Here is a 27,577-nt window from a genome sequence, read left to right on the forward strand (position 1 = left end):
CAAGCCAAACAGACAAAAACAAAACAAAACAAACAAGAAAAAAGAGAAGTGGTAGGAAGGAAAAGTCCTGATGAATTTTACTATGCTGATCAAAGTAGTTTTTCTACAGTGCCAACAAAGACCATCCTAAGGGAGACCCTTACACTAGATCCAGCAACAGGCATGTGTACATTGGCTGGAGGAGCTTATGGTCTCAGTTACCTGTTTCGGTTCTAAAGGGTATAAAATGTTTGTCCGTAGAACTTCCTGAGTTTCAGTTGTAGTTGTCCATTTTCCTGAATCCTCCTTTCAACACTACCATCAAGTGGTGTCAGCTGCAAAGCAGCCGGGATAGGGAAAGAATGAAGTAGGAAATTGAATTCCTTGCTATTATTTTCAGTGATGCATTTATACGCAAATAGCAGTGAGCAGCGAGAGGGAATCCAGTAGGAAGCTTTTTCTTTCTTTTTTTCCACTCCTAAAAAATAGAGAGAATTCGAGAATCATTGCTGAGCAGTTCACTTAATGGTTTAACTTTGAGGGACTCCCTCAGTTCTTGCTTGTTTATGCCATTGTTCCGATTTGTGGTTTGTTTTATCTTCCCCCACACATATCCCCCAACATAGTGGGTGATTATACTGCTTTGTATCACTTTTTCTTATTAGGGGCTTAAATGATGGAGATTTATCCATGGAGGACATATTGAGTTCAAGACTATGTCCAGAGCGCCTTGAGACTGTAAAGGGAACTGTGTCGCTCAGCTTGCTCTCTAGTTGCCAATCAGAACCACTGCATACCAAGCAACACTGAGCCCAGAGTCATCCACCCAGCTAGGATAGGACCCAGAGCTGCTATCTGAAGCCCTGACTCACATTTGTAACCTTTTTTATGGTAATGAAGCAGAGAAAAACTGAGGAACATCAGAAATGATTATCATTGCATTTTTAAGATGGCGCTTCTAACACTGTTCGATGGGAAGCTATCCAAGCTCCAAACTGGAGAGCAAGGGGGGAAGTATTTACTGATATGGGAAGTGGAAGGGTTGGGATTTTAGGGTGGACAGTGATGAGTCTACTAGGGCTTTTCTAGACTGTTCCAGGAGGAGTTAAAGTTGGGAGGGAATGCAAGCCCGACCTTAGGAGACTCCAGATTTCACAGCGCAAAGCTAGGGCAGTAAAGATTCAAATAGCCAAGACAATTTAGCACTTTTCAGAAAGCATTCATGCATTCATTCAACAAGTATTTCTTAGTGTATGCTTAGCACTTTGACAAGACCTGAAAATGTCAGTTCCACAAAAATGCACTTATGCTGGATGGTTACACTCCTTTTAAGAAAAAAATGACATACTTCTCACCAAGCAGAAGGCCTCAGTTGCAGACAAGGACCAATACGTTCCTGATGGTCTCTCTCCAACTGGCTCTGTCTCCTCAGTTTGCATCTCTGGTAGGCGCAGGTGTGATGCTGCTCCTGATGGTGAAGGTGGGACGCTTTTTCCACGAAATGCCAAATGTAAGTAGAACTGATAAATAATTGAGTGGAGAAAGATCAGATCTCCAGATTGCATCTTGGTGGGGTATTCACCTTGTCCCCAGTGGTCACCCTGTCCTATCTCTCGTCCTTCCCTTTAAAATAATAGCATCCACCTCACAGGATTGGGAGTTCAATAAGGTCATGTTTATAACATGGAGAGAACAGTGTTGAGCTAATCATAAGTGCTCAAGAAATATTAGGTATTATTGTTATTATTCTCATTCTCATTAATCTTCTTTTTATTGCTTCAGCTATAAAGTAAGTTTTATAAGTAAGGATTCAGTTAAAGATGACCAAAATAGACTTCAGATGCCAGAACGCCCCTCACTGACTCAGGCTTGGAAACTCATTGCGTATTCATGCCATCTGTTTTCCTAAGCCGTTTCCAGAAGGCCTTGTTCTGCATTCATATGAACTCAATCCCCCTATTACTGCCGCTCACTAGAAAGCAGGGTCTGAAAGTTGGGTTTTAACCCTGTTCAGCTGGGCTGCCTCTATATACTTGCCATTTCTTCCCTTTGCGAGAGACTGATCGTCTTGCGTCTAGATGCCAGGTGCATTCAATGATCGGCGTCATCAGTTTGTGCTCTGTTAACAATACAGATCAATGCTCAGTGACCGCAATTTCCTTGTAAATTTCCTTAATGTTCCTTTCGCCATTTTTAGATAGTACTAAGGGAGGTGGGAAGAGGTTTCATGACTGGGGGAGCAGCTTGGTTACACAATGAGGTGGCAGTCCCTAAAGCTGGAGTGGTGGTAAATGTTATCCCCATCCTTTTGAACACCTCCATCCCACCTGGTAAATATCAGGTTTCAGAAGAACAGGACTACCTCAAGGCTCCTGCTGCCTTCTGCTCTTGTGAGTCAGAGATCTTGGAACTCAGCCCCAGAATCTATATGCATGGAAGGTGGGATTAAGCTTGTATTTATCACACAAGCTGTCCTCCGATTCCCAGCAGAAGTCATCTCCAGAATGTAGTTTCTATAGCAAGGTGCTATAACTCTTAGAGTCTATTTTAGGAGAGCCACTCACTAATTCACTTTGAACAGGGATTTTTTTTCTGTATAGCTAGAAGAATCCGAATTTTTTAAAATTGCAAACAAATAAAAATCTGTCAGAATTCACTAAGGGCTCTCCTTTATTATAAATACATTGGGGACAGAACAGCCCTTGCTTTTGGCTCACCATGTTATGTCACGTTATTTTTATAGCATCTAGTTAGGATGTTTCTGGATGAGAAGTTGTGAACACCATCTGATCAGTGGAATAGCTGAACTGCTATAACAGTGGGGCTCTATGAGTACTAAACTATGAATGATCCCTTCCTTCCTTGAGAGACTATGGATAGTTGGTTATAAAACTCTTACTGGAGTAATTGGTGGAGCATCCTGGCTGGGATCTCAACCAGTTAGCAAGGGGACCAACACAATTTTTTTATAAACGTGATACACAATAGTATCTTTAATATTGTTCCAACTTTGTGTGAAAAAATATATAGCACATACCAAAATGTTACCAATGGTTATCTCTTGGGTGATGGAAATTATATATAAGTCTACTTCTTTCTTTATACATGAGCATGTTTTACCTTAATATCCAGAAAGGCTACATTTTTATCGTATATTGTTTTATGAAAAGATTTGCCAAAAATCTTGCAAAAACTCTATGAGGTGGAGTTTCTTTTCCTTCCCACCACATGTCCCTACAAATTGCAGAACGTTTAGAGATTCTTGACTGAAAAGAAGATGAAGATGAGAAAGAAGTGATTTCTACTGACTTCGTCTTTGCCCATCCCTCCTCTGCTGACCTCCTGAGTCCACTGGTCACTGAGTAACCTCAGAAAACCAGAGTAAGCTTGGAGCCAGCCTTTCCTGATGATAGGATCAGTTCTAATTCCCAGGCATATAGAGGAGAGATGGCTAAGAAATGTTAAGCTAGTGCAGGGACTTCATGAAAACAAGAAAATGTTTCTTAAAGTACGTTAGATTCTGCTTTGAGGCCCTGATAATTTTTACATTTCTGAGTGGCATGGCTGACTTTTTTTGTGGTTCCTTTGTGAAGATTTGGGAGTTTTACCCCCAAAGGGAAAATGAAGCAGGGTTTACCTTTTCCCCATAGGCTGTGCTGGCTGGTATTATTCTGAGCAACATCCTACCCTACCTTGAAACCATTTACAACCTACCCAGTTTGTGGAGGCAGAATCAATATGACTGTGTGAGTATAGATGCACTGGCTGCGGTAGGGAAGGACAGAGGGGAAGGTTGGAAAGCGGGAACGAGAACAAACAAAAGAGATCAGGATGAAGGACACTAGTGATTCTTTGATAACTAATACTCTAGCTTAAAAAGGGGGGGGGAGTCAAGGTTATTGGTACATGGAAGTATTGAGACCTCATTCCAAAAACTACGCAAATAAAAAGGAATTAATGGCTAGTTAGATACAAATCTGGTAAAAAAGGTTGGTCATACATGACGTAGTTGAATGACTTTTAATCCAGTTAGTGTGAGCGCATTCCAGGATAGGAGGCACAAATCTTACTAAGAGAAGGCAGTGTCTTGCCAGGCAGACTAACCGATGGAGCACCCTCCTTCTATCTAAGCACAGCAGAAAGGGGAAACAGCAAAAAAATAAAAGATGGCAGATGTAATATCATGAGAGGAGAAGGACCTGGTAGAGGCAAAGAGACATGAAAGGGGATAGTTTGGGGATCCAGGTCCCTGAGGAGCTAAGAGAGGATGTGGTCCAGTACAGAGGGGTCACTTCTTGGCCCAGGAGGAGGGATAGCACTTCCAACAGGAGCGAAGAGAATGAGGGAAAGTTAAGCATGGATACTACTAACAAGTGGCAGGTAAAGGGGGAAGTAAATATTTAAGGGTGTTTGAGCCTATCTTCTCTGTGAAGATGAGTCAGGTTGGCTGCTGAGAGTGATGGAGAAGGTGGTGGGGTAAGGGCTTGAAAACTTGTTAAAGGTTCACCATAACCATGATAGGTCTTAAAATAGCAACTACCATTCATTTGGTGAGTGTTCTGGGTTGCTTTAGGATCAGGATTTCCAATCTCAACAAAGCCCATAAAGTAGACATTGTCATCCCTATTTTGCGCATGAGGTTTCAAGAGAGAATTGAAGAGAGATGCACACAGGAATTGCTAGACAGCCTTGGAACCCAATCATTTGTGATGGCGTCAGTCCATATGGCTGTGGAATTTGTGTTCTAAATTCGAGGTGTCGGGAGGGAGGGGAGGGGGAAGGGGAGTTGAGAGATAGAATTGGTGGTTTTCTCAATTCTGCTTGTTGTCATGGTCTTCCCTTGCCCTTCTTCCCCTTTTCCATAAGGTTATTTGGTTGGTGACGTTCATATCGGCCATTTTCCTGGGACTGGATGTTGGACTACTTGTTTCAGTAGCTTTTGCCTTCTTCATCATCACTGTTCGGTCACACAGGTACTTTGTCTCAGGTAATAGGAGGTTGGCTATGGTGAGGTAAGGCAACTATGACCTAAAAGCAAATACATTTCCTTTCAGAACTAAGATTCTTCTCCTGGGTCAGATCCCTAACACCAACATTTATAGAAGCTTCAATGACTATCGGGAGGTAAGACTCCAAATCAGTCCCGCTCCTTTGCCCAAAGGATGGGCTGGACCAGGCCTACTGCTTAGTTTTTCTACAAAATCCCTTTGCTGTTGTTGGCTGTATTACAGATACGCATCTGCCAAGCTGGGGAAAGGGAGGCAGGAAGGCAGAGGCAGGTGACTTAAGTAGGTAGATCCTTAGAGTACAGTAGCCAGTTAAGGATCACGTCCTTTAGGGGGAAGGAGGCCAAGAAAAAGAAAAGAGCAAATGGAGGGGGAAGAAGAAAGCAGGAAAGCAGGGGGTGAAAGTGAGCGGAAAGAAGTTGCTAATTCTGGCCTCTTATAAAGAAGAATACAGATTCTCCAGGTGGTTCTAGAGATTCTTTTTTTTTTACTCCATAAACGAGCTGAGAAATTGCCCTCCATTTTACATTTGTCTTGCAGGTTACAAACCTTCCTGGGGTGAAAATCTTCCAGTGCTGCAACTCCATCACATTTGTCAATGTTAATGACCTAAAGCACAAGCTGTTGAAAGAGGTGATGGCTGCCTCCCCTGCCTTTCTTCACCTGCTCCCCTCCCCTTCCCCAGGTGCCTCCTCTTTGCCCACTCACCATCTGTACGAGACCTCTCTTACTTCTCTCAGGTTGAAATGGTAAGGGTGCCTCTTAAAGAAGAAGAAGTGTTCCGTCTGTTTAATCAAAGTGAAGAAGGCTCACAGGAAGAAAAGATATGTCAGTGTTTCTGCAACTGTGACGAAGTAGAGCCATCACCCAGGGTTAGAAACATCTCTTCTTTTCTGCATAACATTCTCCACATTTTATAAAGACACATGCATTAGTCGTTTAAAAAGAAGAAGCAAGGAAAGAAAATTGAAACCCCCTCAGGGACTTTGGCTTTTAGGTGGGCTCTGGGGTAATTGGAAATCAAAGATTTCTACTCAGAAATGAAGACACAGGTCCCCCTTTGAGATTAAATCTTAACCTAAGTAGGTAGGAGGAGATGTTTGAGTCCCTATTCAATGGCCAGTGACTAATCTGAGCACAGAGAGTACACTCTACCTATTGAGATTGATAGTAATACCTTAGTTATACCTATTTCTCTAACTTTTACCTGCCTGGCTTTAGATTTCTGAAAATAAGTGACTTAAAGGTTGTTTTCTAGGGGTGCCTGGGTGGCTCAGTCGGTTAAGCATCCGATTCTTGATTTTGGCTCAGGTCATGATCTTGGGGTTGTGGGATCGAGCCCTGAGTCGGGCTCAGTCCTGGGCGTGGAGCCTGCTTGGGATTCTCTCTCTCCCTCTCCCTCTGCTCCTCGTCCCCCCTCTAAAAAAAATAAGATTGTTTCTAATTCCAACTAAGGCAGCAGAGTCGAGGTGGCTGGGGTTCTTAAGGATGTGCCAGGGTCTTCTGATGTCTGCCTGTGACCAAGGAAATGATGATGGGGAGTGGACAGTGGATAAGTATAGATGGAAATTTTATACCATCTGAAGGTTATTTTAGTTGATGAATTACAAAGTGTTCATTATTTCCAACTCAGACTTGGTCTGAGTTAATTCCCTTCATCTAATATTTATTCCCTTTCCAAAGAGCTCATTTCTAGCTTTGGGGCCTTTCACCCAGTCTATACCTATACCTGGAGGGGAATTCTGTATTTTTTTTATTTTTATTGTTATGTTAATCACCATACATTACATCATTAGTTTTTGATGTAGTGTTCCATGATTCATTGTTTGTGCATAACACCCAGTGCTCCACGCAGAACGTGCCCTCTTTAATACCCATCACCAGGCTAACCCATCCCCCACCCCCCTCCCCTCTAGAACCCTGTTTGTTTTTCAGAGTCCATCATCTCTCATGGTTGGTCTCCCCCTCCGATTTACTCCCCTTCATTCTTCCCCTCCTGCTATCTTCTTCTTCTTCTTTTTTTTTCTTAACATATATTGCATTATTTGTTTCAGAGGTACAGATCTGTGATTCCACAGTCTTGCACAATTCACAGTGCTCACCATAGCACATACCCTCCCCAATGTCTATCACCCAGCTACCCCATCCCTCCCACCCCACCCCTACTCCAGCAACCCTCAGTTTGTTTCCTGAGATTAAGAATACCTCATATCAGTGAGGTCATATGATACATGTCTTTCTCTGATTGACTTATTTCACTCAGCATAACACCCTGGAGGGGAATTCTATCTACACACACACACACACATTTACTCCCCCCGACAAAAACACCTCCTGTCCCCCTCATGTAGCACCTGCAAATACTAAGCACCCATTCTCATTCCCGTATGCCCTAATGGAGCGTAAGTTCTACTCAACTCCCTGAAAACACAAACTTTCCTGCCAAGAGGACAGAATTACCACTCTATCTAATTTTTGTTTCCACACTGCACTGAGCATCGTAGAGGGTGTTTACAGGGCATCAGCAAATACACTTTAGAGTAGAATAGGATCACCTAATATTTGTTGCACTTCTACCCTACACCCAGAACTGTGACACTATGAAAAAGGAAAATGAATTTGAAGGGTCTCTGTCCTCAGGTAGTTCTTTTTTCTTTTTCTTTTTTATTGCGGTAAAACACATCACATGAAATTTGCCATCTTAACCATTTTGAAGTATGCAGTTCAGTAGCATTAAATATATTCACATTGTTGTGCAATCATCCCTACCATCTATCTGCAGATTTTTTTTTTACTTTGCAAAACTGGAGCTCTGTCCCCATTAAACAACAGCTCCCCGTTTCCTCCTCCTCCCAGCCCCTGGCTACCCCCATTCTACCTTCTGTCTCTATGAATTTAACTGTTCCAGATCCCTCATTAAGTGGAATCATACAGGATTTGTCTTTTTGTGACTGGCTTACTTCACTCATCATAATGTCCTGGAGGTTCATCCAGGTTGTCCTTTTTTAAAAATGCTTTTTCATGGAAATTTTGAACATAAACAAAAGTAGAGACAAGTATAATGAGCCTCAATATACCCAGCATCCACTTCAAGATTTATCAACTCATGGTCAATTTTGTTTCATCTCCATGCCCACCCATATATAGCCCCTCAAAATCAGATAATTATTTTGAAAGAATTCGTGGAATTTTATTTTATTTTATTTTAACGATTTTATTTTTAAGTTATCTTTACACCCAACATGGGGCTCGAACTCACAAACCCGAGATCAAGAGTTGCATGCTGTACTGACTGAGCCAGCCAGGGGCCCCAAAACATGGAATTTTAAGTCAGACTAGGGAGATGACTCTCTATTAATGTGACCTACAAGGCTATTTCTGTATTTTATCAATCCTAAGATATATGTTCTTTTCACATCTCTGAAATTTGTATTCATTGTGTAATTGATGGCATGTCACAGTTTAATTTGCAGTGATTTGTTTTTCTTTCTTGACAATTTAAAAAGGTGTGGTGCATCTTACAATTGATGAAGTAGGGGATGCTTGAGTGGTTCAGTTGGCTAAGCTTCTGCCTTTGGCTCAGGTCATGATCCCAGAGTCCTTGGGTTGAGTCCAGCATCGGGCTCCCTGGTCAGCGGGGAGTCTGCTTCTCTGCCCCTCCCCTGGCTCATGTTTCTGTCCCCCCCCCCCCTCTCTCTCTCAGGCTTTCTCTCTCTCAAATAAATAAAATGTTTTTAAAAAATTGGTGAAGTAGGACAGTCAACCATTCTATACAGTATACTGTCATGTTCAGAGTTGTGTCTTTAAATTGAACAACTCTAAGACTTCCGATAAAGAAAGATTGGCATGAGTTCAAAAAGTCAGGCAAATCTCCTGGTAGCCATGGACGAGCTAGGCAGGAGAGAGGAATCTGGATTTAGGTCAGATGAGGACGACGAAGAGGACTCCCAGTGTGTGGATAAGGTTGGACAAAGACACTGGGGTGGAAATAAGTATTGGGTCCTCTGAGTAAGAGGCTTGGCCTGGGAAGTAAGTTCAGGCAGACAATGGTGCAAGTGAATCTGGAAAGTCCTTAAGGGACAAGAGTGTGTAGAGTGGATGAGGGAGAGTAAGGGGAGGCTCTCAGAGATCTCCTTCCACCCGAAGGACCTTGCATCTCCCCACCACTGAGCCTGTCCTCCACTGTTCCCCCAAAGGCCTGGCCCGAGGGACTCTCAAGCCTTGAGGAACACCCCTCTCCATTGAACTATGATTTATTAGCCATCCACACCACTTTTTTGTTGTTGTTGTTCTACAACATATACTACCTTGTACAGTTTTTACCTTCATGTTTTTATGTTTTTTAAATTCATTTCATAAGCAATATTATTAGCACAACAGGCAGGAAAAAAAAAGAAGAAACATCCCCCCAAAGTATACCACTCTAGCAAATGCACTTTTAAAAAATTTTTTCCATGTACCTTATAGTTCTTGTCTATCTATGTTGTTGTTTCTCCTTTGGATGGACACACGCCCTCTCCCCAGGCAGAACCTGGTGCCTGTGACTGCATGCCCGTTGTATTCCCGGGGCTTGGTACTGTCCTTAAGCTATGGCAGGCACTCCAGGCCCTATTAGGATGAAAGGAGCAAAGGGCAAAGACAGCCCTGCTCAAGGAACTTCTATCTTCTTAAGGAAGTCTGATGAAAGATGGAGGCGTCGAGAAAGGGACTGATGGAGGAAACACTTCAAACAATGTGTTAGGAGGTGCTGGAGACAAATTAGAACCCAGGGATGAGGGGAAGGAATAAAGCAAAGGTGATTTTAAGTCTGGCTCACAGGACAATGAAATCATCCCTGGTACACCGAGGGAAGTTGGGAGGAAAATGCTGGTGAATGTGGTTTTAGTTGTGAGCTCAAAGTGACAATGAGGTATCCAAGAGAAATCCAAGCTCCTAGTCTGCAGGGAGCTTTCCTGCCAGAGAGGAAGGTGAGTCCGTAGACAGAAATGGCATAGTAACCCTCCTCTGAGCTCCTCACTGTCCTCCCCTAACTCTGTTGTCTCAGGTTGTCTATACAGAACAATTTGAAAGTAAACAGGACCAGGACTCCTCCTCCATTAACCTGATCCGCTGCTCACGTTTTGAGAGCATGAACATGAGCCAGTCCACATCCGATGAACAAGTACCATACACCATATCTGCCACGTCTCACAGAAACCCCAGGCCAGACTACGAGGACGTGGACAAAGCTTGGCTTTCTAATAATCCCTCTAGAAACATCTCGATGCCACTGCCTGGCATTGCTGAAAACCAGGGGAGGGACAGATCATTCCTCCCCTTCTCAGATGTCTCTCTTCTACCCAGCATCCACACCATTATCCTGGATTTCTCCATGGTCCATTTTGTGGATCCACAGGCTTCAGTGGTGTTAAGACAGGTAAGTATTGAGGAGGCTTTCACAAGAGCCTTGATCCCCTCCTACCCCTGTCCCTGCCTGCCCAGATCCCGATTAAATGCTGTCTGTCACTGATCAGCTGCTGTGTGACTCCAGGGCTACTAGAAACTTGGACACTAAAGACAATTTAAGGTCAACCAGAGTAAGGGGCACCTGGTTGGCTCAGTCGGTGAAGCATCTGCCTTCGGCTCAGGTCATGATCCCGGGGTCCTGGGATCGAGCCCTGCGTTGGGCTCCCTGCTCAGTGGGGTGCCTGCTTCTCCCTCTCCCTCTCTCTGCTGCTCTCCCTGCTTGTGCTCTCTGTCTCTCTCTCTGACGAATAAATAAAATCTTAAAAAAAAAAGTCAACCAGATTAAAAAGAAAATGAACCACTCTGATTGATTGAACTGGGATTGGTTCTCTAAGCATGGCATATTATTTCTCAAAAACTCAAAAGTGGGAAATTTTAATACGACTGAGGCAGCAATCTGTGCTACCCACCCAGCCACTCCCAGTGTATCCTAGGAGTTCAGATCTTTTCAAGAACAGGTCTGAATGCTACAGAAAAAAAGCACACCAAGAATCCTCCACCATATCGCTGCTCTGCAGTAGACCTTGCCAAAGACTCTCAGATGTGAAGATGTGATAAGAGGACTCTGCAAGCCTGGGGCTACCTTGTCGAGGACCCACAGGATCTCCCCACTTCCTTCCTCCTTGCCCACATCTTTGGGTAAGAAGGGCAGGGATGACTTGTCCTTCAGAAGCTGTGTCCCTGAGTCCTGGCTTCTCTCCTACTCTCTGGTTTCTCCAACAGTTGTCATTCCTCTCCTTATGTGGACAGTTAGACGCACAACTAGCCTTATTGGCTTTATTGTTAATGTCTCATAAGTATAATATCTGCTTTTCAGCCAGCTTATGTCCCTCTACAGCCCTCTGTTTCACTCTTGCTCCTGTTGGTGATGGCTCAGGTGTAAACATCCTGAACACTCACTTCCTGGGTCTGACTGCACCCACCTCTTTTTTTGAGATCTACTCCTTTGGTTGATTTTCCTTCTTTTATCCTCTGATCCTTGGTTGATTTTCCTTCTTTTATCCTCTGATCCTATCTTATCAAACCTTCTTATTCCTAAAGAACTATGATTCTCCCTTATGTGAGTCCAGCTCCTCTTTGGTCTGAGGCAACAGGAAACTTCTCAGAGCAGAAAGAACTCTGGGTGGCCGTCTGTGGTTGTGTCCTCTACCCTGGCTTTGCTACCATTCGCTGTCCATCTGACCCAAGGTAGTTTAGTAAATTGCACTGGATCTTGATTTCCTCATCTATAAAATGAGAGGCTCAGAAGAAGTTAATGCTAAGGGCTCCCCCATCCAAGACATCTTTGTCTCCACCCTGTTTTCAGATTCAATTAAACTCAATGTCTTATCTCTGGGACTTTTCTGTCTTTGGTTGCGCTGCTGGGCTGTGCAGAGTAGTTCTGAATATGAGCCTCAGGATTCCTGAATTCCATTCTCTACTATGTCACTTGACCATCTCTGGGCCACTTTTTTTTTTTTCCTCTGCTCAGTGCACTCCAGGAGGAAGGGGGTCACATGCATACACTAAGCAGTAATACCAAGATCTGGCTGTTCCCGAGGGCTGTCCAGTAGGTTCCCATCACACCTGTGCCTGTCTGTCTCCTAGCCCTGTGCTCAGGAGCATTATTTATGTGAACTGTTACCACCTGAGACCATGGGCAACACTCCCTCTCACTCCCCACCCCACATGAGAACATCTGATTCTCTTTCGTATTCCCAGCACTTTAGACATTTCCTGGCATATGAAAGTCCACTCATCTAATGTTTATAGAGCTGAATTGGAATGCAGAAGTACATATACTCCAGACAAGTGAATGACCAAAGGGGTATTAAAACTTAGCTAATCAGAAGGCCCTTTCCTAGTGAGCATGAAGATAACTAACGCTGATTTACTCTCTCCTCACAGATGTGCAATGCTTTCCAAAATGCGAACGTTTTGGTACTCATTTCAGGGTGTCACTGTGAGTATCCTTCACCCTATGGGAGGGCTATTTGCACCCTGAATGCTCTCCTCCCCAGGTGTCTGACCTTGTGTGTGTTCTGGGTTTGGTTTGTAGCTTCTGTGGTCAGGGCCTTTGAGAGGAATGATTTCTTTGACACTGGCATCACCAAGGCCCAGCTGTTCCTCACCCTCCATGATGCTGTGCTGTTTGCCTTGTCGAGGAAGTTTCCAGAGCCATCCGAGTTAAGCATGGACGAATCTGAGACAGTGATACAGGAAACCTACTCAGAAACAGACAAGGTTGGATGATGTGAAGCATCCTTGTGGGGGTTGAGCAGGGGGAGACCCTTGATTAAGTAGAGGTGAGCAATGGCCAGGAAAGTTTTTTGAGTATGGCGGTGCCAAATTTTGGGACATTGAAGGGCTCCCTTACCAGTTGGTAAATAGCAGTGGAACTGAGTCCCAAGGTCTCCCCACTGCCGTGGCATCTGGGTGCCATTCAGGATCCTTTCCCAACTGAAGAGAGTGTTACCCAACACAGCAGAGGTCTCAAGGATCCTTTTACAGCAAGCTTGGTTAGCGCCAGTGCCATCCCAGTTACTGAATATTTTAAATATCTCCCCTAGCTATACCTTTAGAATCCATCCCTACACCACCTGTAGGATGAATAATAGAACTGATGGACTAGCAGATGTAAAGATCTGACAATCTAACACTTTGGCTCTTATTTACATTGGGAGTAACATAAGAGTTACTCAACCTGACAAATGCAAAGGAGAATGATCTATAAGCCAGAACTTTTAGCCATTTATTAATACTAAGTAAAGACCTGGGCCTCTTTCAGTGTTTTTAAATCAGTGTCTGTGAAGGTTAAAGATATCCCCTTGCCCCCCACCTCAAAGAAAAGGAAACTAAAATACAGATGGGCACCAAATATTATCTAATGACTAGAAATTATTTTTTAATTAAACCCCTGATTCTTTGACTTAATTCATTTTAATAATGTTTGAATTCTTTATGACAAGTATTACCAGAGTAATAAGTTTTTTTGAACACTTGAAGAAGTAAAAGATATCCAAGCTTGTAAAACACGGCCTTTTTTTTTCTTTTTCTTTTTAAGTAAACTCTGTGCCCGATGTGAGGCTTGAACTCATGACCCTGATATCAAGAGTTGCATCTTCTACAGACTGAATCAGCCAGGCACCCCACTTTCTTTTTCTTTTTAAAGTAATGTATTTCCCTTGCTTACTGATAATTCTCACAGGTTATGTGCCTCTGCTTATCCAGAACAACTTTTTCCTCAATGCACATATTTTTTCTATTCTGCTCTATACTCCACTCCCATCTACAAAATCATAGAGTCACAAAGCCTTTCAGTTGGAAGAAACCTCAGAGTGTTTCAGGTTTATCCCCACCTGGAGCAACAATTCTCTTAACAACATTTCTGACAGAGGTCCTCCTGCTTATGTTTAGAGATTTCCTGTGGCTCTCAAACTTTAGTACGCATCAGAATCACCAAAATATGCTGTTAAAACATGGACTGCGGATCCCTCTGTGCCCCATATCCCCTGAATTTCTGATTCAGTGGATCTGGGGTAGGGCCTAAGAATTTGCATTGCTAACAAGTACTGGTTAATGCTGATACTACTTTGTATCCACACTTTGAGAACTACTGCCTTAGAGATTCAATGTCCATCTTTCACTATCAGTCTAGTGTGCCTGGTAATCTTTGAGTGTGTGCCAGACACTGTATTTAGAAAATGTTTATAAAAATAATTTGGGGCCCAGGATAATATTTTTCTTCTGGAAAGAATTTGATTGTTTTGCCAAGTACCTGGAGGCACTAGCAATCCAGGTTAACTGATCTGATTTTAGGACTTGAGGTATTCTAGGCCATGCAGATGACCCACAGCCCAGCCGTGGCTGCGTGCCACAGCCCTTCCCTTGGCAGACCCTGGAATGCAACTTTGGCAACTCTTAAGCCCTTAAAGTTGTCAAAGGCACTGCTCTGTATATATGTGTCACTTCGAATTCATCAAATACCTTCTACAAAACTGGTCCCAAATGCCAGACTCACCTCTGTAGATTTTCACTTTTCCAAATCTTGGCCTGGTAGTTCTTCATGATGTTTGTTAGCTTTGTAGTGTCTTCAAGCAGAAGTTTCAAAATATTTTACCCAGCTCTTGTGGCTGTCCTCAGTAGGAGGTCTGAATTATGTAGTCTGCCTTTACTCTAAGTGAAATTTTCTCTATTTTATTTATAATTATGATATACTTGGCAGATTTTCTTTACATATTACATTGTCTTTCCTATATTAACCTTTTCTTATTTTCCATTTGCCTTTTGTTTAGAATGTCATCTCACTTAGGAAATAAATTAATTGTTTGTATTTTCTTCTAGATGTTTATGTTTTAACTGTTTATATATTATACTCTTTAATCTAGTTAGAATATATTTCAGTGTGCAGTGTTAAAAGAATAATCTTTATTTCTTATCTGTACAGCAAGCCATTCTGAGCTAACTCATCTATTGGATAAGCTATCTTTCCTCCACTGATTAGAAATGCTATTTTTATAAAATATTACAGTCTTATGAAAACTAAAGTCTATTTCCAGCTTAGTGTTTTCACTGTTGAGTGTAGCTTCAATACAGCTTTGTAATACATTTAGCATATGGTTAAGAAGTCATGTGTCAACAGTCCTCTATTTCAAAATCTGCTAAGTCATTCTCACCAATTTATTCTTCCAAACAAACTTTTAAATCTTTTATCAGCACCCCAACTCCCCCCAAAAAAGGATCCCACTCAAATTCTCATTAGAATTGCATTAAAAATATAAAATAATTTGACAATTGCTATCTTTACAGTATTTGTTCTTCCTATCTAGGAACATAGGCTGTTTTCACATTTATTCAGTCTTTTTAAACATTACATTCATAGTAAGATTTTCTGATTTTCCTTATACAGACAAATTCTAAATACTTTATACTTTGTTTTATACTTTAATTGATTTTTTTAAATGAACATTCTTTTTCGTTATATTTTCTACCTGGCAATTGCTAGCCCATGGGAAACCTATTGATTTGTATAAAATTATTTGGCCACCTTTGTGAATCCTTTTATTAGACCTAAGAGGTTTTATTGTTAATTCTCTTGAGTTTTCTAGATAGAAAAATATTTTCTACAAATAATGTAAATACCTTATTTTCCAATTGTCAAAATTCTTATTTCAGTATCATATATTATGGCATTAGCTAGATCTCCCAGAACAATGTAAGTAATAATGGGCTGTCTTGTCTTACTCCTGAATTTTATGAGAAAAACTTCTTATGTATCTCTATTAAGGATAGTGGTAACAGTTGGCTTAAGATAGGCATCATATTTACTCTGTTTCTATTTTTTTTCATTTTTTTATTATGTTATGTTAGTCATTAGTTTTTGATGTAGTGTTCCATGATGCATTGTTTGCATATAACACCCAGTGCCCCATTCAGTACGGGCCCTCTTTAATACCCATCACCAGGCTAACCCATCTCCCCACCCGTCTCCCCTCTAGAACCCTCAGATTGTTTCTCAGAGTCCATCGTCTCTCATGGTTCGTCTCGCCCTCCGATTTCTCCCCCTTCATTTCTCCCTTCCTGCTATCTTCTTTTTTTTTTTTAACATATAATGTATTATTTGTTTCAGAGGTACAGGTCTGTTATTCAACAGTCTTACACAATTCACAGCACTCACCATAGCACATACCCTCCCCAATGTCTATACTCTGTTTTTAAAAAGTATTTTTCTAGTTTACTAACATCCTTATCAGGACTTATACTAAGACTAGGTATTGAATATGTCAAAATTTTTTCTGACATCTAAGCTAGGGAACTTAGGAGAGGAGCAAATTCTACTTTGGATGTATTAAATTTAAGATGCCTGGTAAACATCCAAGTGGAGATGTCAGAATGGAAATGGGTATATGAACAAGCAGATCAGGGGAAGGGTTATAACCAAGAAGTCATTGGCACATAGATAATAATGAAAATTATGGGACTAAATAAAACTCCCTATGAAGAAGTGTAGGTACCGAAGTTCCCAGGATTGAGCCCTGGGGTTTACCAACATTTAGAAGTCCAAAAGAAGTAGAGGAGACAACAAATAGACCGGAGAGAAGCAACCAGGAAGGAAGGAGGAAAAGCAAAAGAGTGTCATATGGTAGAAGAGAAAAAATTGTTTCAGAAGAGGTGAAAGTTGTTAATTCTATGGAATGCTTCTGCCGCAAAGCTGATTCACCAAGCCTGTGGGGCATCTGCTATGTGACAGGCTCAGTGCCTGGTACTGGGGTTATCAAAAACCAGGCACTGCCTTACCTCAAGGAGCTTAGAGTCTAATAGGGGAAATAGATTTGTAAATAAATAAGGCAATACATTATTGGCACTGTGATAGAGGTGTGAGTGAGGTATAGCTGGAACACAAAGGGAGCTGTGATCCTGGTTGGTCATCTTTGATCTGAATTTGGAATGGTGAATAAGTGTATGTGGACAAGGTGGAGAAGGACAAGGCAGGCACAGGGAGCAGCATGAGCAAAGGTAAGCAGAAGTCAGACATCTTTGGTTATCTTTAAGGCTAGAGCAAAGGGTGGAGACTACAGATGTGGGTAAAGCTAAAGAAGATGTCAAGAGGCAAGGTCACAAAGGGCCTTACGTGCCCTGCCAAAATTACACTGGGGGTTGGAAAGACAAGTAAGATCAAGAAGACAAGATGTTTCAGAATGCTGCCAAGACCACTGCTGTTTTAATGGTTGGCCATGAAATCCAGGCTAGCTAGGAAAGCCAAAGAAATCAGAAGTTATGGATTAATAGAGCCTGAAGAATAGGGAGTAAACAAGGAACTGGAAGGTGCGAAGATGAAAAGCAGATGTGAGCCAGAAATATTTTCTGCTTTGCCAGGGACTCATGATTTCTTGTATCTTAGGTCCTATTGTATTCTGAAATTCCTTGACTGTTCAAAAGTTAAATTTAATTGGAAATTTTAACCCATCTAATTGTGTGTATTTTAGAACGGAGAGTCAGAACATAAAATGAACAGCAGTCTTCTAGATGTCTCCAAAAACATAAATCCAGACTACACCATGGTTCAGGAACCAATAAGAGGGGAGGAGTTGGAGCTAGACCTGGAGCTGGAGCCCACACTGGAGTCAGAACAAGAAGCTGGGCTGGATCTAGAGCTAGACCTGGATCATGAGATGGAGCCTGAGTCAGAGTTAGAGCCTGAATCTGAGCGAGAGCCTGAACCAGAGCTAGAGCCTGAGCCTGAGTCCAAACCCAAACCAAGGGCTCATACTTATCCTCGGCAGCAGTACTGGCCTCTGTATCAGTCCATGCCTCCCAGCTCCCCAGGTCAGGATCGGCCTAGGACACAGTCATTGGAAAGGAGGCGTCAACACAAGAATTCATATTCACCCAAGGGCAATAAAACTGTGGATCCTTAGGAAATGAACTGGGAATAAGGAGTCAGATTCCCTTGGCAAATCCTCCTTGCCCAAATGGGTTCACTTGGTCAGAAGACCTAACAGTTCTTGTTTTGGGACTCCTCCATCTACTGGCCTCTTGTTTGCTCAGCATTGGGATCTCACTCCCAGATCACAATACTAAATACCAAGAATTATCTGAATTCCCTATCTAGGCTTACCTCATTTCACCTTCAGCAGATATTCTAGTGAAAGATTTCCTTCTTTGCATACCCCATACCTCTGGGGATATTGTCCAACCATCTCTAGCTTACTCCTTTCATCTGTTTCCCTTTCTCCAAAAAGATGAGGCTCAAATAAAATATATAAATCTAGTTTCATTTGGACCCTTCCTTCATCTTTTCCCTTCTCTGTGTTCTGTATGCCTAAGGAAATATTGGGTGGGAGAAATTCCAGAGGTGGGTGGACATGGTGAAGAAGAGATGAGCAAGAAAAGGAAAAACTGGATAGCACTTGTATTTTATATGCAAGGTATCTTCACTGCACTGATGGTGGAAATGCAGAAATAGGTAGGTTAAGCTAAGCCAGCCTGTGAGGCTTGGAGTACAAGGAATTGTTAGGCTGAAAACAATTTTGCCATCACTCCAAAGTCAGGATCTTATCCTACCACTGTTTCAGAAGACCTGTCAAGCTGTACCAACTGATGAGAATATTAGCTTATAGAGGTATTAGAGCTCTCTTTGGTATTCAGATTCACATTCACCACTGCTGCTTTCTTACAAGTTTTTAAGGTACAGCAATCTAAAATCTGATTCTTGGTGGACCAAACTTAAAGTCTGTGACAGACACAAACCTCTTAGGAATTGGAAAAGTCAGCCATTACTAGTTTGGTCCAAATCCATGCAAAAAAATTCCCACTCCCCCGTTTAAAAATATCTAGTATTAAGCTGTAAGCAGAAGAGAAATAATGGACCCCCGGGCAAAGGTATATGGAGTCCTGAATTTTATTTTCCACTTGATAAACAAGATTCCTCTTGCTTGGGTACTCCATTTCTCTCATCTGTTAGGTGAAAGAAATTCTTGTTAAAATATAGGTGTCTCTTATCACAGAGATGACATGTGCAATCACTCATTCTACATTCACTAAGCATCTGCTCCATGCACACCCCAAACTGTGGGGTAGATAGAACGATATTAGCCCTACTTTACATGCTTAACCTGAGACTCAGATAAGTTTTGTAACTAACTCGAGGTCATATACAATTGTACCCTAAAAGAGGTGGGAGCCCACATCACAAGCTTCATTTGTTCATGTTTAGTCGATACATTTATTGAGTACTGCATGCCAGGTACTGTCCTAGGTGCTGAAGATGAGCAGAATAGATGACAAAAATAATTATAAATTGTGATAAGTACCTTGAAGGTAAAATATAGGAAAGTCTGAAGGCATACATCAAAAAGGCCTAAACCTATCTCGGGTGTCAAGGAAGTCCTCCCTATGGCAATGACGGATGAGTAGGAGTTGGGCCTAAACCAAGTTCCAATGACTGCAAGGAGGGCAGAGCCAAATGGGAGACCAAGAATGGTGACCATGGGTAAGTACAAAAGCTAGGCACCCAGGAACACAGCCAGATGGAGTCGAGTGGTAATTGCTATGGCACCAAGGACTTAACCAGAAACTGGGTCAAACTCAGAATGAATTGTCAAGGTGGCAGGGACAGACATAGAAATTTGTCAAAACCAAGAAAATACTTCACACTTAAAACAGGAGCAAGAAAGTACATGGAGAGCCCGGTTTCTGTGGGCTGCCGCCCTCTCACACCAGCTGCCTTGTATTGTCACATTTCCATCAGAGGAAGGTCTTTAAACTTGGAATCAGTGGCTTCTGATACTTGGGCAGCAAGTGGTAGAGTTTAGACTCTGGTCCTTTCTGCTGCAACTGCAACTTAGCCAAATCTTGCATTCGGTACATGACCTCAGAAGGACCCAATGAGATGCTTGGATTACAGTCTGTCTTTCAAATCCATCCTTTCCCAAAGTAGTAAGATAAATAAAAATGGTTAACTGATTGTAAATAGTACAGCATTAAAGAAAATGTAAACTGAGTAACAATTCAAAGGCTGAGTCTTCTTCCAAAATGCAAATCACCTGCAATTCTAAGACATTTCAAACCTTATAAAATACTATGGTTTGGGTTGCTTAGCTCACTTTTCATAGCATGATCATCATTGCAGCTTTTTTTTTTTAAGATTTTATTTATTTATTTGACAGAGAGATAGCGAGAGCAGGAACACAAGCAAGGGGAGTGGGAGAGGGAGAAGCAGGCTTCCCGCTGAGCAGAGAGCCCGATGCAGGACTCAATCCCAGGACCCTGGGGTCATGACCTGAGCTGAAGGCAGACGCTTAACGACTGAGCCACCCAAGCACCCCCATCGTTGCAGCTTTTATCTTCCAAGGAGAGACCAGAGAAAAATGCTAAAGACTGAAAAACCAGTACAGACTGGATCTGAAAGTTTAAGTGTCTTAGCACAAAGTTTTCTCCACTACTGAAAAAAAAATACCTCAAAGCAGCTTATGATCTACAGTAAACGGGGTTTGGGGTATGATTTTTAAATGTGCAGAACTAAGTGGAATCACTAGACCTGCAGAAAAGTAGGTCTGGAAAAGAAACTGGTCAAAATAGTCTGTCCTTGCCACCTTGACAAATAGGTAACCTTAGGTAGCTGTGTCTAAATATGTTAAATATCACAAAGCCCAATGAATTGTAACAGGAAGTCTCACCCATATCTGATTTAGATGATATTTAGATGAGACTTTGGACTTAGACTTTGAGTTGATGACATATGAGAAGGACAGGAATTTTGGAGGGCAGGAGTAGAATGTTATGTTCTGAATGAATCCCTCCAAAATTGTATGTTTAAATCTTAACCCCTAAGGTGGTGGTATTAGAAGGTGGGACCATTGGGAGGTGATTAGATCACCCTTATAATTATTGATGGGATTAGTGTCCTTATAAAAGAGGCCTCAGAGAGATCCCTCCTACTTTCCACCACCACCTCCCTTCCACAGCAAGAAGAGGACCATCTATGAATCAGGAGGTGGGTTCTCACCAGACACCAAATCTGCCAGCACTCTGACCTTGGACTTCCCAGCCTCCGGAACTGGGAGAAATAAATTTCTGTTGTTTATAAGCTGGCAGCCTGTGGTATCTTGTTATAGCTGCCCAAATAGATGGGAGACCATGGCTTGAGGATAAAAGGATGAATAAAGTATGATTTTTGCCCTCAAGGAGCTTCCAAACTACAAACAGGCATTGTGGGAGGGAGTGTCATGGACTCCTAAATGAAAAGGTGATGATGAGAGGTAAAGTACTATGGAAATAGAGATGGCAGGAGGGGCTAGAAAGAATGCAGATCAGGGAAAACTACTGAGAAGAAATGACAATTGAGCTGGGCATAAATATGTAGGAATTGTCAACTATACTTCAATTAAAAAGTTTTTTTGAGAGGCGCTTGTGTGGCTCAGTCAGCTGGGCATCTGACTCTTGGTTTCAGTTCAGGTCATGGTCTCATGGGTTGTGGGATTGAGCCCTGAGATGTGCTCCACGCGCAGCACAGAGTCTGCTTGTCTCTCTCTTTTTGCCCCTCCCCCCTCTCAAATATCTTTTGAAAATACTTTTTTTGGAAAAAAGAATACATAGAAATTATATAACAAAAGAGGAAATACACAGTACAACCTATGAAATGAGCTTGCCAAAAAAATTAAACCTGAATATTATCAATACTGCGGATCTAACTGCCAGATTATAGGAAATAGAGGGGGCAGAGGAATCTGTTAAATGATACTAAGTAGAGTCAATCAGTGGAATCCAAAAAACTCAACGGGACAAATGAGCCAGTTTCTTCAACAAATAAATTGAAAAACAAAAACAAAGAAGGATGGAAAAATCTATAAATTCAGAGTCTTAAGGATGGAATGTGTGGACCTTGTTCCGATCTTGATTTGAACTAACTGGAAAAGAATATGAGAAAACTTCTGCTTCAGAGTCAAATGTAGTGAGAAGTGACAGAGCATCCCTCCCTCAGTATCAAGAAAAAAATGAGGGGCACCTGGGTGGCTCAGTCATTAAGTATCTGCCTTCAGCTTAGGTCATGATCTCGGGGTCCTGAGATCGAGCCCGGCGTTGGGCTCCCTGCACAGCGAGGAGCCTGCTTCTCCCTCTCCCACTCCCCCTGCTTGTGTTCCCTCTCTCACTGTCTCTCTCTGTCAAATAAATAAAATCTTTAAAAAAAAAATGAACGAATTATGAAATAGTTCAAAACATACTAGAAAGTTGTAGAAGCCAAGAAGAGTAAAAGAACTCAAAGTTAAGAGAGAAAAGACTCCTTCTTAGGTAAGTTGAGATTATTGGCCATTTTTTTCTTAAGGTTTATTTGCAGAATCTGGAATCAAGCTTTCCTTAGGCAGAGGGGCTCTGCCAAGAAAAAACAAAACTAATGAAACTTTTGATGGCCACTTAAGTGGTTATGGCAAGTTGACTGGTTTCCTCTTTGAGACATTGGCTGAGTGCCAGGGCCACTCAGAGGACTAGGGATTGGCCTGCAAAGGCAAAATGAAATCTACCAAGTCTCAAAGTACCTTTGTCTAGAAAACAAAGTCATTAGAGGAAGTGGCCTTTAATAAGCATACAAAAGATCTTGCCCTTGAGACATCTGAAGCCAGGGGTGGACTGAGTCTAGCTAAAGCCATAACACAGCTCAATTTCTAATACAGTTAGGATGATCAGTCCTCAGTTTTTTGCCTAATAAGAAGTATGTATCTTATGTGGGAAGAAATAACATTGACTTCAGTCTCTTTTTTGCACGACCTTCAGCATACATTTTTTAAAAACCACAAGGCATTTGAAGAGGCAGAAAAAAAGTCTGACAAGGGGAAAAAAAAGTATAGGGGTGCCTGGGTAGCTCAGTTAGTTAAGCATCTGACTTTTGATCTCAGCTCAGGTCTTGATCTTAGGGTCATGAGTTCAAGTCCCTCATTAGGCTCCATGCTGGTTGTGGAGCATACATAAGAAAAAAAAAAAGGAAGAAAATAAAGTATACAATAGAAGCAGTCCCACAGATGATCCAATTGTCATAGTTAGTGGTGAAAGACTTCAAAATAACTATTACAAATAATCTAAGAAAGTGGAGTAAAAGATGGGCAAAATGAATGAAAAAAATGAGTAATTTCAAAAGAGAATTATATATATATTTTAAAGATTTTATTCATTTATTTGAGAGTGAGAGAGCGTATGAGTGAGAGATGAGAGAGAGCGTGAGCAGGGGGAGGAGCAGAGGGAGAAGCAGACTCCCCGCTGAGCAGGTCCCCAGGATCATGACCTGAGCCAAAGGCAGACGCTTAACTGAATGAGCCACCCATTTCTCAAAAGAGAATTATAATTGATAGTAAAAGAATGAAATGGACATTCTAGGACTGGAAAATGAACACTCATGGGACATGTTTAACAACAGACTGGACATAGCACAAGATAGGACTATATCACTCAAAGATAGTAAACACAAGATATTCAAGTTGAAGTACATGGAGAAAAACAGAGCAAACATTGCAGACATGTAACACGTAGTCACATGGCCCAATATATGTGTATAGTAGTCCAAGAAAGAGAGAAGAGAATGGAGAAGGAACATTTGAAGATGTAATGACTCAGAATTTGCCCAAACATGAAAGATAACAACTTAAAAGATTCAAGAAGTTCAGCAAACTCTGAACAAAATAGAAAGAAAACCAAGCACAGGCGTATCATAGTCAAATTGCTGAAAACCAAAGATGAACAGAAAACCTTAAAAGCAGCCAGAGAAAAAAGACACAGAGTTGTAGCAGTAACAACGATTACATTTACTGCTGACTTTTTAACAGAACCTATGGAAAGCCAGAAGACCAAAGGATGACCTCTTTTAAGTTTTGAAAGAAATGAAAAATCTGCAGACCTAAAATTCTGTTCCCAGTGAAAATATCCTCCAAAAATGAAGATGAAATAAAGATTTTATTAGAAGAATAAATTGAGACAATTCATTACCTTCACTCTACAAAAAATAGAGTTCTTGAGGCTGGGGCACCTGGCTGGCTCAGTTGGTAGAGTATGCAACTCTTGATCTCGGGGTCATGAGTTCCAAACCCCATGTTGGGTGTAGAGATTAGTTAAAAATAAAATCTTAAAAAAGAGAGAAAAGAGAAAGTTCTTTAGGCTGAGGGAAAATTACTGCAGGGGGAAGCTCAGAACTATAAAAAGGAATGAAGAGCACTGGAAGGGCTATATATGTGGATACATATAAAAGAATATTGCTTGTGATTGTTTAAAGCAATAATAACTATATCACGTTCAGTTTATCACATGTAAAAGTATGCTATATAACTACAAAAATACAAAAGACAAGATGGCAAATGGAGGTAAGCTGTTCACAAAGTGGTAAAGAACTAATTTAAGGTAAATTATAATAAGTTGAAGATGCATATTATTATGTCCAGGAAACTATTAAAATAATAATACAAAAAAGATATAATTAAAAATTCATAGAAAGGGCGCCTGGGTGGCTCAGTTGGTTAAGCAACTGCCTTCGGCTCAGGTCATGATCCAGGAGTCCCTGGATCGAGTCCCACATCAGGCTCCCTGCTCGGCAGAGAGTCTGCTTCTCCCTCTGACCCTCCCCCCTCTCATGTGCTCTCTCTCTCTCTCTCATTCTCTCTGTCTCAAATAAATTTAAAAAAAATCTTTAAAATAAAAAAATAAATAAAAATTCATAGAGAAGAGGGGCGTCTGGGTGGCTCAGTTAGTTGGGTGTCTGACTCTTGGTTTCTGCTCAGGTCATAATCTCAGGGTGCTGGGATTGAGCCTCACGTCAGGCTCTGTGCTCAGCTGGGAGTCTGCTTGAGGATTCTTTCCCTCTCCCTCTGCCCCTCCCCACTCTCACATTCTCTTGAGCACTCTCTCTCCCTAAAAAAAAAAAAATAATAATAAATCTTTTAAAAAATTAATAGAGACGAGAACTGAAATAATAAAAATACTTGATTAATCCAAAGGATCACTGGAATAAGAAAACAAAGAATGTACGGGACAAGTAGAAAAGAAATACCACAGTGGTAGTCAAACTCAACTATATCCATAAACTAAATAAACTAAGTATTCTAATTAAGATACAGACTTTTTTGAATGGATACTTTAAAAAACCCAACTATATATATATATTTATGAGAGACACACTGTAAATATAAATATGCAAATATGTACACAGTAGAAGGGTCAAAAAAACATAACAAGCAAATAGTAACCAAAAGAAAGCTGGGGTGACAATGTTAATATCAGAGAAAGTAGAGTATAAAACAGAAAGTATTCCTAAAGTTTAAAGGGGGTCATTGCACAGTGATGAAAGATGAAAGGGTCAACAAACAGAACAACATAACAATCCTAATTTTGTGCACACTAAATAACAGTTTCAAAATACATAAAGCTGGCTCAAGTCGGTAGAGCATGTGACTCTTGATCTCCAGATTGTGAGTTCATGCCCCACTTTGGATGTAGAGTTTACTTAAAAATAAAATTAAAAATAGGGTGCCTGGGTGGCTCAGTTGGTTGAGCGACTGCCTTCGGCTCAGGTCATGATCCTGGAGTCCCGGGATCGAGTCCCACATCAGGCTCCCTGCTCAGCAGGGAGTCTGCTTCTCCCTCTGACCTTCCTCTCTCTCATGCTCTCTCTCTACCATTCTCTCTCTCTCAATAAATAAATAAAAATCTTAAAAAAAATTTAAAAAAATAAAATTAAAAATAAACAAAATATGGGACGCCTGGGTAGCTCAGTTGGTTAAGCATCTGCCTTCAGCTCAGGTCATGATCCCAGGGTCCTGGGATCGAGCCCCGCATCGGGCTCCCTGCTCAGTGGGAAGCCTGCTTCTCCCTCTGCCTGCCGCTCCCCCTGCTTGTGCACTCTCTCTCTCTCTTTGACAAATAAATAGATAAAATCTTAAAATAAATAAATAAATAAATAAAATATATAAAGCAAAATGACAAAAATAAGAGGAGAAATAGGCAAATGTCAGAGCACAGTTGGAGATTTTTGACACATTTCTCTCAGCACAGAAAGGACTCTGAAGTCCTTGTATTTTTCAGGAAGAGGATAGAGATAGTGATTAACACCATATTTCAGATTAAATATGTACAGCAATATTTTAAGGGTAACCACTAAACTAAAGTATGTAATTTTCAAACCAGTAAAGGGAAAAATGGGGGGGAGGGACTCAATCGAAAAGGAGGGGAAAAGGAAAAGAGAAAAGAAAGGAGAAAAACATTTTTTAAACAACCAATATGTGAGTGGGACACCAAGAAAAATCTTGAGTTTTGCTATTCTTTTCTTGCGTAAATCTCAAGTTCCCAGCATACGGTAGGTGCTCAGAATATGTTTACTCAGGATGTTAAGCTTATTTATTCATTCATATACCCAATCTTTTTTTCTCTCATTCATCCATGCATGCATGGATCAAACATTCAAGATAGTCCTTGCCCTCAAAGTATTTTTAATCTGAATGAGAATGAATAGAATAATAAATTACAACACTACAATGTGATATGTACAAACCAAAACTTTAAAAAAATAGAAAGGAGTAGATACAGAGGGAGGAAGGAGGAGAGAGACCAGGTTTTCCAGATTCCCATTCTTTTGGCTGCAGCCCATATTTTATATCACAACACAATACACATACACACATAGAACTGAGACAAAAGTTCCAAGAGATAATACTTTCCCTCCTGTTACCTGATACTCTTCAATATTTTCTGTTCTATTTCCCTGAGTGTATGTGTGTTTTAATGGTCATGACCCATCACATTTATTTCATGACTCACTAACTTGACCAAGATCCATGGTTAGAAAAACTGTCCTTGTGGGAGCTAAGCCTGAACTGAGTTCTACTTTGCTGTTTAATTTTAAGGTAGTAAAAACAGGGGCACCTGGGTGGCTCAGTCAGTTAGGTGTCTGCCTTCAGCTCGGGCCATGATCTCAGGGTCCTGGAATAGAGCCCCACCTTAGGCTGCCTGCTCAGTGGGGAGTCTGCTTCTCCCTCTTCCTCTCCCCCTGAACCTAACCCGGCTCATGCTCGCTCTCTCTCTCACTCTCTCTCAAATAAAATCTTTTTAAAAATTAAAAAAAATAAAACTACAATCTAGGGCTATTGTTTTTAAAAAAATAAAATAGTAAAAATAGTTACATCGTTCAAAAAATAAGAACTCCTCAAAAAGTTAAGTCAGTGAAAAATCTTGCTCCTAGCCCTGTTCCACACTCCCACTCCAATCCTTTTTCCTTACCCCACCCAGATAACCACTATTATTACTTTCTTTTGTGTGCTTCCAGGTCCTTCTAATATGTCTTTATGCAAAAACAGCAAGTATGGCTATTTTTTATGCAAATAGGTGTAAGTATGAATATTTGAACATACAGTCTTATGTTCCCCTTTTCTTGCCCAAATGGTAATTAAATATGTTGGACAACTTTCTTTTTTTAAAAAAACTATCTTGGAGATTTCTAATATCAAATACTGTTCTGAAGGAGGGTTTTTTTGTTTGACTAAATTTTTTTTTGTGCCGGACTTCAGGTCAGTTTTTATTTTAAACAGCTTTATTGAGCCGTAACTGACATACAATAAATGACACATTTTTTAAGTGCC

General features: G+C 41.2%; 1 protein-coding gene across 4 annotated transcripts in view; it reads left to right on the forward strand.

The window, feature by feature from the left end:
* SLC26A8 (solute carrier family 26 member 8) overlaps positions 1 to 18,223 on the forward strand; it is a 93,248-nt gene extending 75,025 nt beyond the window's left edge. For 3 of the 4 annotated variants that reach the window (XM_027601579.2, XM_027601578.2, XM_027601580.2), the window contains 10 exons: positions 1,412 to 1,489; positions 3,630 to 3,725; positions 4,846 to 4,952; positions 5,034 to 5,103; positions 5,526 to 5,618; positions 5,726 to 5,857; positions 10,030 to 10,401; positions 12,378 to 12,432; positions 12,529 to 12,713; positions 17,456 to 18,223. In XM_027601579.2, coding sequence (XP_027457380.2) covers positions 1,412 to 1,489; positions 3,630 to 3,725; positions 4,846 to 4,952; positions 5,034 to 5,103; positions 5,526 to 5,618; positions 5,726 to 5,857; positions 10,030 to 10,401; positions 12,378 to 12,432; positions 12,529 to 12,713; positions 17,456 to 17,887 — 1,620 coding nt within the window. In that variant the 3' untranslated portion in view covers positions 17,888 to 18,223. Of the gene's footprint in view, positions 1 to 1,411; positions 1,490 to 3,629; positions 3,726 to 4,845; positions 4,953 to 5,033; positions 5,104 to 5,525; positions 5,619 to 5,725; positions 5,858 to 10,029; positions 10,402 to 12,377; positions 12,433 to 12,528; positions 12,776 to 17,455 lie in introns of all 4 variants that reach the window. The other variant, XR_003521349.2, reaches the window with a different exon arrangement.
* Positions 18,224 to 27,577: the final 9,354 nt, after the last annotated feature.

Source organism: Zalophus californianus, chromosome 7 (genome assembly GCF_009762305.2).
Source record: "Zalophus californianus isolate mZalCal1 chromosome 7, mZalCal1.pri.v2, whole genome shotgun sequence".
Classification (NCBI taxonomy): Eukaryota; Metazoa; Chordata; class Mammalia; order Carnivora; family Otariidae; genus Zalophus; species Zalophus californianus.